Source organism: Pelodiscus sinensis, chromosome 1 (genome assembly GCF_052426305.1).
Source record: "Pelodiscus sinensis isolate ZL-2025 chromosome 1, ASM5242630v1, whole genome shotgun sequence".
Classification (NCBI taxonomy): Eukaryota; Metazoa; Chordata; order Testudines; family Trionychidae; genus Pelodiscus; species Pelodiscus sinensis.
The window spans coordinates 122938716-122955008 of NC_143052.1; the positions used below are offsets into that span (position 1 = coordinate 122938716).

Here is a 16293-nt window from a genome sequence, read left to right on the forward strand (position 1 = left end):
TTGTGAGACTGAGCGTTCCCAAGCCAAATATTTGTCCTAAGAGTTTTAACTGAAGCTTTATTTTAAATCATTCAATAAGAGATATAGGACAAAGTATCACAAAGGCTGGAGTTGAAGTACATATCCGAAGAGGCACTATTGTGAGAAAGTGAGCCAGACATTTAGTGGGTCTTGACAACACCAGAAAATGAAGCATCCTTAAGGAATAGTTGAAAATATGAAGCATTAGCCTGTCCATCTCCATGCTATTAGTGACAGGAAAGTCAGGATCTGGTATCTGGTAGCAGAAGACATGATTGCACTCTTTAAATATATTAGAGGGATAAATACCAGGGAGGGAGAGGAATTATTTAAGCTTAATACCAATGTGGACACAAGAACAAATAGATATAAGCTGGCTAGTAGGAAGTTTAGACTTGAGATTAGACGAAGGTTTCTAACCATTAGAGGAGTGAAGTTCTGGAATGGCCTTCCAAGGGAAGTAGTGGAGGCAAAAGATCTATCTGGTTTCAAGATTAAACTAGATGGGTTTATGAAGGGATTTCAAGATTAAACTAGATGGGTTTGATGAGATAACATGATCTTGGTAACTAATTGACCATTCATTATCAGTGGTAAATAGGTCAATGGAGGGATGATAGGAGTTACTATAGAGAACTTTCTGGGTGTCTGGCTGGTGAGTCTTGCCCACATGCTCAGGGTTTAGCTGATCGTCATATTTGGGGTTGGGAAGGAATTTTCCTCCAGGGTAGATTGGCAGAGGCCCTGGAGGTTTTTCGCCTTCCTCTGTAGCATGGGGTACAGATCACAGCTGGAGGATCTCTGCATCTTGGGGTCTTCAAAGTATTTGAAGGCTTCAATATCTGAGATATAGGTGAGAGGATTATTCTAGGAGGGGTGGGTGAGATTCTGTGGCCTGTACTGTGCAGAGGGTCAGACTAGATGATCATAATGGTCCCTTCTGACCTTAAAGTCTATGAGTCTATAAGACTGATCAGCTGAGGAAGGATCCACAGTTCTGTGATGTTCCCTCTGAGGCTATTAAGAAACCTGCCAATTTTTCTTGAAGATAAACAGAAGATTTGAGCATTGGGGAGGTTGAACATATACTTAAGAATGCAGAAAAGACTCACATTTCATAGAGGAGCGTATTGTGTCTGGAACAATAAAGAGTTAGAAACATATGGAGTAAACGTGTGAAATAGTGTTCTCCTAAATGGACAGGATCTAGATGATCTCTAACACAGAGTAAGAAGCTCCTGGTGTCACCTTAATGATTTATAGAGACAGTTGCTGTTGCTTGTTGCATTCAGTCAGGGTATTTGGCATGCAGATCCAAAATAGGAAGTGTTGAAGACCCTAACATCCAGTCCTGAATTCAAGAAAGCTGATTCTTCATCAGGATTTCTGTGAGTGAACCAGTGGCCCTAGAATTATTGGTTTCCCATGTGGGCATCCCATACCCTGAGACTAGCTTCTGTCATAAGACTTCACACAGTAGGATATGACATTTGCCTTTGGAGAGGTTATTCATGATGAGTAACTAGTGGCGACATCTTTAGACAGCAAACGTCTGAGGAACATGATTATTGGAAAACTTCTCCTGGACATCCCAGACCAATGGCAGGAACACCTGTAGTGTTCTGTTATGGAGCAGTGTCAATTGGACTGTGTCCACCACTGCAACCATTAACCCCCAGAGAGGAAGCTGATTGAGAGATCCTGGCTCAGCAAACAACCTCAGATAACTCGATGAAGCCTCTTCTCCTAGATTCTAGAAATAAGCCCGGGCTTCTGCTCATAAGAAACATGTGACATAGATGAATGAGGTTTGGCGTGTACACCAAAGAGTTTTTTTCTCAGTTACAAACAATGCTATGGCTCTGTAGTAGACAAAGATCTTGATGGAGATAAAGGACACAGGACACAGCAGACCATCCATCTAATGAAGAACTTGTATCCTCTCTTCTTCTTCTTGCGTGGCTATGGTCCAGGTGGGAGTAAAGAAACTGTCAACGAGCTGACAAATAGGAATGTGGGATATGCCTTCTTTAACTTCACAGGGCAGACAAAGTCATAATGGCTGTGTCCAGACTCAGGGGTTTTTTCGAAAAAAGTAGCCTTTTTTCGAAAAAACATCACCTGCATCTAGACTGCAGCTGCGTTCTTTCGAAATTAAATCGAAAGAATGCGGCTTTTCTTTCGACGGCGGTAAACCTCATTTCACGAGGAAGAATGCCTTTTTTCGAAAGTGCTCTTTCGAAAAAAGGTGTTCTTGAATGCCAACAGGTCTTTTTAGAAAGAGAGCATCCAGACTCACTCGCTGCTTTCTTTCGAAAAAGCGGCTTGCTTTTTCGAAAGTACTGCTTGCAGACTAGACGCTGTTTTTCGAAAGAGACTTTTTCGAAAGATACTTTCAAAAAAGCCTCTTTCGAAAGAGGCTTGCAGTCTAGACATAGCCTCAGTGACACTTCCTGAATGGGGAGGGCAAGAGTCTCCATTCAGAACCTGGTAGTCCTCACTGTAGGGACATAGGAGAAGAGGGCAGGGCAGGGAGATATAAAGGATAGTTTACACTCCTTTGGGCCTCAGTCTAAGCTATTAAGAAAAACAGTGGGAAAAAACTCCTTGGGACAGGCTGAATGGTCCTGAAGATGAAGACTGCAGATTGTTTTAAAAAATCTTGTTTCTTGTCTGCCCTCTAAGGCAGTGATTCCCAACCTTTTTCCTATAGAGGAACCCCTAAAATAATTTTTCATATCCCGAGAAACCCCTACCTAGAAAACATTTGCTTGGCCAGAAAAAGTTGACAGTGGGGAGCGCAATTCAATTACTGCTAAATTACTGTCAAGGAAATTTATTTGTAAAGAGCTGTTTTATATATATAAGATTACATTGTAAGAAAAAAAATTATTTATTTATTCCATGATTTCTCGTGGAACCCCTGATGATGGTCTGCGGAACCCCAGGGTTCTGTGGAACCCTGGTTGGGAAACACTGCTCTAAGGTATAGAGAAAAAAATATATATCAGGGAAAGAGAATTCTATTACTCTCTCTTCATGATGTCTAGTTATCAGAAGGTAACATACAGTCATACTGCGTTAGCATGAACTGCAGAAGAACCCAATTTATGTTGCTTCTGAAATAGGTGAGACCTAACTCTGTTTATTAGAGGTCAGGAGTCCATTCCCAGCTCTGCCTGAAGTCACCTTGGTTGCAAGCTCCTAGTTAACCTGTGAAATGAGTTAATGAATTTGCTCCAGGTAGCAGTATAAAGCCTTGGTTCACAACAGGGGTTGTGAAGGAAACAAGAACTACTAACATCAGTCAAAGGAAGACCTGGGACTACCAGTGGTGGTCGGTGGGCTTGCAATTTAGCGGACCTTTCTCTAAACTACAAAGCACCATGGGAGAATCTCCCCTTACAGCTTCCTTCCCTTAAATCACATGAAAGTTGGAGCTTTTCCTGTCTCAACAAGATTTTATGCAGCAGGGGTCAAAATCAAAATAATTAATTTATGAGAATTGGCAACTCTGGAAATACTGTAGTACTTCCCATAAGGACGGTTTGAAAAGTACCTGAAGAGAGAATAGTACTGCAGGCTATTTGGAAAAGCCATTAGATTTGAAAATGCATTGGAATACCACCAAAGCCAATCACCTATGGACCACAAATTGCTGCCCTTTCAGATTTGATTTCAGGAGCTATTCAGTTCTAATGATCAAGTTTTTGAAGGACTCCATAGTCCAGCTACTGCATGTATTTCACACGTTGGCCAAAAAATGAGGAGTACAGGATCTTTCAAAAAAGAACCCCGTCTAGACGGTGGTTTTACTTTTGAAAAGCCCTTTTTTGAAAGAATGCGCGGCCGCCATTATGCAAATGAAGCACAGGAAATTCAAATCCCGGCTTAATTTGCGATTTCAATCTGTCTAATTTACATCCCTCTTTTGAAAGAGGGGTGTAGTTTAGACATACCCTATAGGTTAACATAGGAGTTACTGAATGTTTCTGACCACTTATATGACTAGTTGGATTATTAAGCCCTTGCCTCTGTTCAACAGTCAATAGTACGGTTTATTTTTCTTCTTAGATGATCATGGTGGTTGCTTCTGGACATCACAAGGTCCAATAGCAATGAGAGTAAGAGTGCTTCTACTAGCACACCATACTTGTATTGTCAGCGACAAGCTCGCTGTTTAGGATTTAGACGTAAGGAAGGGCCTAAGGAAGCTATGCACACAATTCTTGCTGACTTTCAATGGGCATGGGTGCTTAAGTCCCTCTTTGAAATCTGTGCCCTTTGGATGCTGGATGATCTATACCAATGATTTTCAACCAATGATCCATGGACCTCTGAGGGTCTGCAGTCTGTGTCTAAGATTTTAGGGGTCCTCAAATGAAAAAAGGTTGAAAACCACTGATCTATACAATCACTTATGCAAATCTAAACTGGTTTGTGGATATTCAATTTATTACTATACAATCATACCTATGGCCTGCCTGCTAGATAACTGCATTTCAAACATTTACTACACTGCAAACCTGTAGACTCTCTAGTGGCAATAGGGAGGCAGATAGCTAAGGAATTCAGTAATAGGATACAAGGCATTCTACCTACATATAAGCCATTACCATCTGATGGCTATTTGTTGCTTTATGTGAAATGAGTTGATGGCCTCAAACCTGTTCAACGTGGACAAGATAGCATCAAAACCACTATCAACAATTGAACTTTTATCTTAGTGAGCAAGGATTCAATTATCATAGAAACAGAATAGTTTTCTTGTCCTCTAGCAATAGTCCTTTCAGATCAGGACAGACAGAGTGGAACCTATGAAGTGCTCAGCACTTTTTCAGACTGGGCTCATAATTGCCAGGGAATTGGCAGTTCATATGCTATACCTCTTCTATGGATAAATAAAGAGCTCCCGGTCCACAGACTGGAAATCTGGCCCTTTTCACAGATACTAAATACTCTTAAAACCTAGGGGGGCCATTATGCATCATGTGAGATTGATCAAAACCCAAATTGCAGTCTGATAAACTGACTGGATTATCAAATTCATATCCAAATTCATATCCAAATAGCAGTACAGGTTAGCAATCCATACTCTTCAATGGCATTTGTTACATGAAAAGGAATCTGGCGAAGATCCAGCCACCACGACCTTAAATAGTAACTCAGCATGAAAAGCAACCAGAGTGTTGAATCTGTTCCCATATAATATTCGCTTATGAAAACCAAAAATGCACTCTCCTTTTTATTTGCAAAAAGAACACCATCATCAATGGACATATGAACAAGGCAGTTTATTAGTTGCCTGAACAATTGATTATTATCAGAAACATAAGAATTATCTTTATTGTTCAATGTATTTCATCATTCTCATGTTGCCTATTAATTCTTCTTCCACTCTTTAGCTTATAACTATCTACAGAAGCAAACTACATGCTAGTCTTAAGAGATAATGATATTAAAACTCACCAATCACAATAGTTCACAACGTATCAATGTTAAGGAAATAAATCAATTTCTAGCAATAATATATACATTTCACCCAAAAGTATGCAAAAACTTAACTAAGTGAATATAATCATTCATTTAACACCACATATGAAAAAGGGCATCATTTTATAACATCATCATCCATTTATAAACTAAAGGCAGGTCTGACATGAGATTTTATGTGAACCCTAGATCCACACATACACACACAAATCACACATAAGAAGTAGTTTGCAAAAGGTAAGACAAGTTAATGGCAAAAGTTTCTTTCTATGCAGAAGAAATTGAACATGAAATCAGCAGGGTTAGGGAAAAAAGTTTACAAATAAGAAATGAAATTGTATTATACAAGGTAAGAATTTAAAAAAGTTGATCTTATAAACACAGATGAAATAAATGAAAAAAACAAAACCAAAAATAAAAAAAAAATCCATACACACACATACAGACAAAAGTGAGAGCACAACAAAGGAAGTGGAAGAAAAGTGTTACCCATAAGTAGCCGCCGTTTCACCCGCTTGTCCACATCAGCTACTGACGTGGCATTGTACTCAGAACTCTCAATTGCAGCCTCATCCTTCTCTAAAACACAAGTAAGGGACAAACATGGAGCAGTTGGTTAATCAAAAGCCCAATTTTCCGCTGCCTAAGACAGTTTCTTGGTATGGCACAACCAAAGCCAAGAAGCAAGCCATGAAAGCACTAAATCCCTGTTAGAGAGTTAATTCCACTTGAAACCCCAGAAAAAAATTAAAGGCTGCTTGGGGCAGAAGGGGAGAAAGGAGGAAGAGGAGGAGGAATGATAAATGACAAAGTAATTAACCAGAAAACACACACAAAGCTTGTTTCCTAGAGAATGAGACAGCAAACAGGCGTGCCCCAGACAGATGTTAGTAATGGAAATTTAAATCCAACGATTCTAGTTAAACAAACTATTAAAGACAAACTGTAAAGTGATTCAGGCTGATGGTGGGATCAGGATCTGAAAATGGCAGGCCGAGGACCAAGTTGAGACAGACAGACAGAGCTAAAAGAATCCGGTGATGGAAGGACACAAGTGCACCATAGTCATGTACACATTGATAGAGTGTTTAAAAACCAAACACAATGCATGCAAAATTTCTTAAAAAAAAAAAAAAGGAAAAACCCAAAACCAAAAAACGAACAACAAACCAAACAAACACAAAAAGATCAATTTGGGCAGTGCTGGTTGCCTGCTTGTCTATGAAACACTACTAGCTAAACATTCAATGCTAGAAAAGATGTTGCAAAAACAGTGTTTAGTAATTTTATAAGCATGCAGTAAGCAAGATGTCAGCAAAGGTCATTTTGCAGATAGTTTCTGATATCCTACTTGTAAGAGTTTCAATTCAGCATAACAAGGACTTTAGTTGAGTTATGCTTGATTAGAAATACACAGAAACAATCATTCACAAGGGAGGGAAGAGATGAGCAGTAAGTGAAATAAAAATAAAGGTTTCTCATACAGGAAAGCAATGGAGAAAGCAGCAGCTGGGTAAATAAAATGATTTATGCAGGGTAGGGGAGTTGCTTTATTAAAAAAGCCAAAACAGAATGCAAGTGGGGACTTTCACATGCAGCAAACATTAAAAATGTCAGGCAAACAAAGACAAAATATGTTAGACAAAGGGTAAAAAAGTATTTATCTGGTATTGCAGAAGTTTGCATTCTTGCAGTGATGCCCAGACTATATTACACCACTGAAGACAGCAAACAGTGAAATAATGGAAATGAGGAAGAGGAGGAGAAGGCGGTGGCTGGCAGGTTTTATCTGTGGCAACGCTACATGGTTGAGTTGTAACGAGAAGTTTTTAAACAAGTTCTAGATGGGATCAGGCTGCAATAGAGGCTTTTGTTTGAGATATTGTGGGTTTTTTTATTGTTCTGTAAATAATTAATGAACGTCAGTTATCAGACAAGACAGGCAATCAGGAACCATCACCAGAAAGCAGGAAAAATGTAAAAAAATAAATAAAAATAAAAATAAAAACGTGTTCTAAAAGAAAGAACTACTCAGAGGGAGGAAAATCAACACAAGCAGTTGTATGTGACTTACATCACAGGATCAAAGAATGTAACATGGGGTTGTGTTTGTTACATTACAAAAATGAAAAATCATAGTAATAGAAAAAAGCCATGAGTGAAGTGTACGCATTCTTTGAACACGATGGACAAAATTAAACATCAACTTGAGGATATTAACAAACAGTGAACTCTTGGCAAATGGGAGCGTCAAAAATATATTATATGTTCCTCAATAAAACCTGGTATTATTAGGGTCCTCCATCCTGCAAACCCTCCCCATCCAGAACTCCCATAGACTTCAGCAGGGGTTCCTTATGCAGAGGGGCTGCAGGACTCAGAACAAGAAAGTCACAGAAAGTATTGAAAGACAGATCTTAACAGTCCAGGAATAGGAAGTGTAGACAAGACCTGGTAACTGTTTTACCCTGATTACTTTTGCTGTTGTGAATGCTACAGCCCTGATCCTGCCATGAAATCTGTGCAATTGGATCCATTTCCCTCTGCTGAGCCCCATCCGTAGTCAATTCCATGGGCTGACATAGAGGGTTTGTCTATACAGATCTCACTGCCTATGGGCCTGGTCTCAAGCCCACTGAAGTAATCTGAAGGATTTCCATTGACTTCAATGGGTTGGAGATAAGGACTTGCATGTTTTCAAATATGGAAAAAGGAGAGAGCAGATTAGTAACTTCCATCTAATTCTGAAAGTATTGAAACTTATTTCCTACTTTTGTATTACTTTACACATTTCTGAAATAAACGAATAAATAACAATGTGAAGATGATGAAAACCATTAAGGATTTTTAGGTTCTGATTTGGAGAGTAAGAATGTAAGAAAGGAACATAACCCCCTGATTAAGTTATAGCACAAAATTCCCTTTTTGTACAAAACCAGATAATATTATGCAAACAATGTACTTTGTACTAATGAATATTTGCATGCCAACACCCAGGATGTTTCACTTCCTGCTAGGTCATTTTCCCATTCACAGTCACCGTGGAAGGTTACTTATGATGAGTGCTATTATTTTGCTATCAAAAACCCCCAAACCAAAAACCAGGAAAGAAAGTGTATCTTGGATATTAAATGATCCCCAAATAGAATTTTAAAAATATTAGGACCAAATGCTTATTGATGTGAGTAGTCCCACTGAAATCACTGGACTGCTCATACCAGTAGAAAGGGGTAGACTTGACCCTTCATCTGTGATTACCTTTTGAGTTTTTCAATTTTAAAAGTGCTTAGATTTATACAAACGGAATTATAATGACAAAACAATGACAACGGGATTTTTCAGTGACATTTACATAAAACAATCGCAACTGCATCCTACTAATCTCTTTTGCAAAATTGGACCCTAACTGCTATGATCAAAATCTTTGCACACATATACACACACACACACCAACTCATTCTGCCATGTGACCAGTAAAAAATATGTGTTAGAGAGGTACTTACCAATACATGTTCGGCCATCTGAATGTAGGGCATACTTCTGATGACAACCACACACAGGACCAGTATCTGTGTCATCACAGGTGTGTTGGCAGCCTCCATTTCCATAGTTACAGGTTACTAGTTATGCCCAAAAAGTGTGTGTATATATGAATACATAAATAAAATGACAATGAAACCAATTAGTTTTTGAGGGGCTTTTCAGAATACAGAAGATCAGTTATAAGCAAGACATTAGATAACATTTTTATTTATGGGTTTTTCAACTCTCCGATCTTTGCCTGATCCCCTTTTCTTTCTCTAACTCACTTCTCTCTCTTCCATGTAATAACCTTCCCCCCCCCCCAAAAAAAATGTTTCACTCTTTAAATTTATTCTGTTTGGATTAGTTGTTTTAGCATGAATGACCAGCCAATTTCATCTCTTCCTAAAGCTATATGGTTCATAGCCATGATGAATATGGCATGAAGAAATGAGCAGTCAACTAATACAGATATATTTTCCAGTCTATAGATGGCATTTTTCTTCTCCTGCTGGGCTTCACTCCATAATTGGAGGAAGCAGTGATCCAGACCGCAAGAGCAAAAATACATCAGTCTTGTAATCTATTATTTAAAAAATGCTAATCCTCCCAGAATTGAAGAATGTTTAAAAATAAGACAGGACACCCCCTTTTCTTTTTTTAAAAGCCTTTTTTTGGGACTAAAGTATATTAGCTTCAACTAGAAAGAAACCGCTGGGGATTTCACTGTCTATATTTAGGTCTATATTTACCAAAATTACTTGTAACAAATTTTCTGCGACAAAATTCTCAAGATGGGCAGAATTTAGCAATTTTAAAGGAGATAATTCTATTTTTAACTCATAGGATGCTGGCATTTCCCAAATACTAATCAGACTTACAATGGGCCTTATTTTCTTCCTGTTTTTACACCATGTTTAGTCACACATATGTGCAAAGTGCAAACAAAATGAAACAGCTGTGATCTGACTGAGTTTTGAACACACTTTCCTGTCATTATACACATGTCCAAATGTCCAAACCGGGGTCAAGATGGAGAAGGATCAGGCTTTTCTGCATGCATATACTGGAACATATTTATTTTAAAAAAAGGATTAGGAAATCAAATGTCTAATTATTAACTTATATCATATGAATTATTTCAAAGGGGTTGGGGATATGTGACTATTATGACAGTTTAAATACTGAACCTTTTTAAACAAAAGGAGCTCTTCGCACAGATATTTATTTCTAAACCATTCTAGACTGACTTTAGAATCATGGTATTATCTGACATATTACATTTAAATATTACCAGGATTTCCCTTGCTAAACAGAGAATTTATGAAGTATCCAAATCGATAAGTTCCATGAATAGGTAAAGGCAAGTTTCTTTTTAAAGGAACTTAAAGTGAGGCTCTCAAATCCAAACTAATGGCATGTCTATACTTACTAGGATATTGCACTGTGGCGATTGATCCCCGAGGGTCGATTTAGAGGGTCTAGTAAAGACCTGCTAAATCGACCGCTGATCACCCAGTTTTTCTTCCATCGACCCTTTCTCTCCCTCAGCAGTGGAGATCTTGTGGCAACTCAACCTGAAGAATGTCAATTCCAGTTATGGTATTTACATAGCTGGAGTTGTGTATCTTCGTTCAACATTGCCCCATAGTGAAAACCTGCCCTAAAATACCACTCATTTTCAAAAGAGAGTAATATCCTATAGATCCCATTCATCTCAATGATCTCACTTTACTAGCTCCTAAAAAATGGAATATATCTGAATTTTCTGATGTTTAATCACCTATAAGCATGAAAAAAACCATCAGTGTGTCTAATTATTAGAGGGCTAAAATGAAAGATGGATGTTTTAAACCCAGATTTCAGACATGTAAGTTCAATAGAAGAGTTCAATACTTTTGAACATCAGGCAGGGTCTCAATACACAAAGTCTTGACCTAGACAGGAATCTTCACCTAGATTTTCTTGCTAAAAAGACTTGCAAAGAGAGGGTCTGATTCTTTTCACTTTCACCAGCTTTATACCAGTAAATACTTCATTGACATCACCTGATTCACACTGATGTAAGAGAGAAGAGAATCAAATCCACACTGACAGATACACCTGGAAAGGAGACTTCCAATGTGCACAATAGATGACATAATTGTGGAACTTGATTCTTTTTCACTTATACACTTTTGCACCAGTGCCACTCCCTTCCATTTAACAGAGCTATTCCTATCCTACATTGATGTAAGGAGAAGAGAGTTTATTTTCTGATCATTATCGTGTTCCTTTTTCTTCCATCTATGAAGTGAATTTTGCAAACAAGCCTTTTTTATATATTCTTTTGGAAGAATCTCAGATGATGGGGGATGTGTGCGTGTAGACAAGAGTATTCTGGTGTTCTGTTCATTATCCTGGAGGGCAAAAATTTTCTGTAGTGGATCCCCACTCCCTCCCATGTGTTGAATTGGTGGATGTGTACCTGCCAAGCCTCTCCCATTCTATGCCCCATTCACCCACTTCCTTTTTATGCAGTATCTGTCTTCTGTCCTTATTTGCTTGTTCTCTTTTATTAATTTTTCCTTCTCATTTTTTGCTCTTGATTATTCTTATTTGGTGGATCTCATATGCCGGATCACATAGTCTCTTGCAATTTAGCTGAGAACTATGGGAGAAGCAGAGATACACCTAGACTAGAAGGTTGCTGTCTGAACCAGCTCCTTGTAAATATGAACTGCTCCTATGGCCAGTTGTATTAGGGCCTATAATGGGATAGGGAAATCACCAGCTGCTTTTACCTAGAACCACAGGAATACATTGCTTGGAACTCCTCCATCTTACATTGCTCTCCTTCTCCATCCTGCTTGCCTCTTGGGCTACTTGGGGTCTCTCCCAATGGGCCTGCCTTTGTTGGACAGCTATGCTGAAGGAAATTAATTTTATAACATCAGACTATAAACTACTGTTTAGGCCAGATGTTCTAATACATTGCTAATATTTGGGCCATTTTTTAATTAAGCACGTTAAAGTACATTTAGCCTCACTGGGTCTTTTTAAAATAACTTGACTGGAATACTTATGTGTAGCATACATTACTATTTGTTCTTGTGGAAAATCTCCCCCACTAGAGGAGTGAACATATCTTAACACAGTTGATCATATCACTGTAACGTAAGGGACTTCTTATCTCTACATGTTTCTACAAAAAGCTACTCTAGAATGACACAGTTTAAAGTAGGATTTCTGCAGGACTGAATGCCAATTTCCCTGTAGCTCTGCACAGTGAAGAATCTTCACTTGCCTTACAATATCGCAGTCCGTAAAATAAAAGAAATGATTGTTGCACCGCCACTTGCACTAAGTGGGTGACACAAAATAAACGTTGGGATGAGATTTTCAAAAGTGGTCGGTATGGGCCTAATTGTGATTTGAGTCAACAGGAGTTTTATCATCGTCTTCAGAGTGAGAGTAAAGTTAGGCCAACATTGGGCACATTTGAAAATTCAAACAGTATCTTTTTTAAAAAAGAATGATTATTAAATCAACTCCAAAGCAAAGACGACCTAACTCTGGAACAATTTACCTGGATGTGCACACAGAGCCAAACTCTACTGTTAATTATATCAATATAAATCCATAGTAACACATTTGATGTGAGTATAATTATTCCAGATTTATTCCAGTGTAATTTAAAAGATAAGAAAGATGGTTTAGGGGTTATACCACTTGGGAAGTGATTAAATTTATACTGTGCCTCAGTGTTCCATCTGTAAAACTGAAATAATACTTCTGTAACTCACAGGGTTATTGGGGAGATACAAATCCATTAACAATTGCAAGAATGGTGATAAAGGCTATATAAGCACATAGAAGAATTTGGCCTATAGGTTTCACAGAGGGAATTTTGGATTGGTGTTTAATGTCTTTTCCTATATCTGCAAAAATAAGCCATGCTGTACAGTGAAAAGTATTTCTGATAATTTGTCCCCCCTCCCCATTTTAGTCTTTAAAGTGGAAACTTGTCAAGGTTAGTCCACAAAAACATTGACCCTCAGTACCTTAAATCATAATCACTATCTCCTGATGAAAAATGTATGGTGAAGGTGGCTGAGGAACCCACAACTGCAATAGGAAATTATTTAATTTAGCAAACTAGCAGTTTAGATTTAACTCGCGATGGGCCAGAAGCAAAAAATCCTGGATCTGAATTCTCAAATTTTTGAGGCACTTGAAATCTGATCCAAATTCCAATTCTTAAATTCTCCCTATCTCTTTAGTAACTTGAACCAAAACTTCAAAGCTTGACTACTATGAAATTTGGGGGTGAAAGCCAGTTCTGCATATGTATACATTTAGACCCATCTCTAGTTTTAACCCTCAAATTAAAAAAGATTGGGGAGGTTTTCTTCTTTGTTGAATGCGCAAAATCCTGGCTCTAATGAAGTCAATGGCAAAACTCTGAGGCTTTGTCTACAGTGCAGAGTTTTTGCACAAGAAGCTTTTTGTGGAAGAGATCTTCCACAAAAACTTCTTGCGCAAAAGCATGTCCACACCTCAAAAGTGCATCGCAAAAGCAATGTGCTTTTGTGCAAGAGAGCTTCCACACTGCAAGGATGCTCTTGCGCAAGAAAGCTCTGATTGCCATTAACAGAATGACTATCAGAGCACCAGTGCTTTTTCTGATAGGCTCTTTTTGCACAAGAAATCCCATGTGGAGCGTCCACACATGCCTTTGTGTGCAAGAGCTGTAGTGCAAAAAGGACTTATTCCTCGTGGGAGAAGTAACTCTACCAGCAAAAGCCCTCTGTCCTGTCAATTTACTGTATTTTTTTTGTGCACAAATGCTCTTGAGATGTGTATGCTCTGCCGGTTTTTGCACAAAGACAGCCATTTTTGTGCAAAAACCTTGTAAGGTAGACATAGCCTGATTGCCTTTATGGCACCAGGATTTAACACAAAATCCAGATCTTACCCTACTTTTAATGGAAGTGTTATAGTGTGATGCATAAGAAATCCAAATCTACTCTCTACAAGAGATTTCTTGCAAGCTTCACTGTATGGCTAAAAGACTAAATTAGAATTCAGAACGCATGAGACTAAAAAATTCACAAAAAACTAACTCCAATGTTTTAACCTACCAACCTTGACAGTGCCCTTTTAACAGACATAAATCGTAGTAGTATACAATACATTAAATCATCATGATAAAATAAGTGAGTGCAATCTAGTGGTCACTGTTTCTCACTAAAGGAAAAGCTAAATATTTGTTTGAATGCATGGGCCAGTCAGTCTTATCTCCATAATGCTGGTATAAAACTAGAATAACCCTAACGTAGTCAACTTGATAAACATGTATGAATTCGAAGGAACTCTAAGAGAGATCAAAATATCTGGCTATATCTAGGGTTGCCAACCCTCCGGGAGCAGCCTGGCGTCTCCCAAAATCAGCATCAATCTCCTGGGAAAAACAGTCCAGATAAAATTAATAGGATATTTTAAGAAAATTATATTATGTTATATTAGGGGAGGGAGGAAATCTCCTGGAGTAGCTTCAGTCAGATTTGGCAACTCTAGCTATATCCCATGAGAACTATTGCACCGTACTAAGAATAGATCTTGTGCATAAGTTTAGCTGCTGTCATTAGAAATAAATAATTGATCAAATGCATCAATCTATGGAGAGCATATATTTTGTGTAATGCATTTTCTGCCACCAGGTACTCATCAGCAAAGATCAGCACTTCACAGGGAAGGCCAGGGCAAAGAATGGACAAGTGTTCTTTGCTGCTTCACTGAGCAGGAGCAAGATGAATGTCCATCACAACATGTAGCACTTCCTAAAGATGGCAGCATTATGAGGTAGTAGGTTCGCTAAGGCCATGTCTATACTAGCGAGAAGATTGAAATTGCAGTGGTCGATCTTATAGTGGTCGATTTTAGCGGGTTCAGTAAAGACCCACTAAATCAAACGCAGAAAGCCACCCCATCAATGCCAGTATTCCTCAATTTGTGATGAGCAAGGCCACAGCTATACTTACCTGATGTTTGAATGAAGATGTGCAACTTCAGCATTGTTATGTGCATAGCTGGAGTGGACGTACCTTAATTCAGTCTTTCACACTGGCTTCACAGCGGGAGATCAATGGTAGGAAAATGCTCCTGTCAATTTCCCTTACTTCTCACAAATTAAGGAGTACTGGCATTGACAGAGGTACCCTCCACATTTGATTTAGAGGGTATTTACTAGACTTGCTAAATGCAATGACAGATCAACCATTGCAGTGCTGATCTTCTCGCTAGCATAGATGTGGCAATTAACGTAGCTGGAATTGTATATCTTAATTCGAACTTCTGGGTAAATATAGATGTGGCCTAATTCATTAGACATGCCCCCTTGGGCATCAGCATATAATATAATCTAGCCCTTACAGTTTAAAAAAATGGTGATCTTACATTTGTCATTTATATGAGTTATTCTTAGAAGTAATGAGCCAGATCCCACTTTCCCAGTACTAAGCTATCCTAAATCTGGCATACCTGCCCTTGGGAGTGTCACCTCAGTGTAAGGGGCGTTCTTTAGGTGATAGAGTAACCATAATTCAACTCATCCCATGCCACCTCTCGTCCTGGCCGTCAACTCAGAGAATGTTGCTGGGGCACGGGGGAAGGGAACCAGCCAATGTATCCCTATGCCCCAGAGATCTCTAGCTGCCATAACAGCACCCTGCAGCCACTGTCATCTGGTACAATTTAGCAGAGCCATAAGGCTCCTCTCAATTTTGCTGGGGGGATTAGACTTACTCAGATTAGTTGAGGGTCAGGAGAGCACAAAGATGGCTAAAAGCTAACAGCCATTTTTGCAGCTCTATTCTGAGCTACACTAAGTGGTCTTCAGACACAGCTTAACATCTGGGCCAACATTTTTAATTAATAGGAAGAATGATGGCTGCCTCAGAAAAGGCATGTACAATCAAGAACAATGAGGAACAAATAGCCCAGGAAGGGTATGTCTAGACTACATGGCTCCGAAATGAGTAACAGATAAAGGCCAGATTAAAGTAGACATTAAACGCAATAGAGATGTTCAATACATATATATTTTCCACAGGGAAAAGCTACATTGAAATAACATTATTAAGGTTGCAAGTTCAAGCACACTACAACATTAAGTGATTTAGGTTGATGCAAAGCCACCACAATAATTACTGTGGTGGTTCATGTCCATGGGACAGCCCTGCTGTGGCTGGTGCAGGTTCTCACTATGAACACTTT

The 16293-nt window shown here is 38.7% G+C and overlaps 1 protein-coding gene across 8 annotated transcripts in view; it reads right to left on the bottom strand.

Moving 5' to 3' along the window:
- Positions 1–16293, bottom strand: part of SCUBE1 (signal peptide, CUB domain and EGF like domain containing 1) — a 294385-nt gene that overhangs the window by 127041 nt on the left and 151051 nt on the right. For 3 of the 8 annotated variants that reach the window (XM_006127713.5, XM_014575791.4, XM_006127714.5), the window contains exons 6-7: positions 9018–9134; positions 6004–6093 (exon numbers count right to left, since the gene is read on the bottom strand). The exons of 2 other annotated variants lie outside the window; for them this stretch is intronic. In XM_006127713.5, coding sequence (XP_006127775.3) covers positions 6004–6093; positions 9018–9134 — 207 coding nt within the window. The remainder of the gene's footprint in view (positions 1–6003; positions 6094–9017; positions 9135–16293) is intronic. 3 more of the 8 variants (XM_006127715.5, XM_075899450.2, XM_006127716.5) reach the window with 1 other exon arrangement.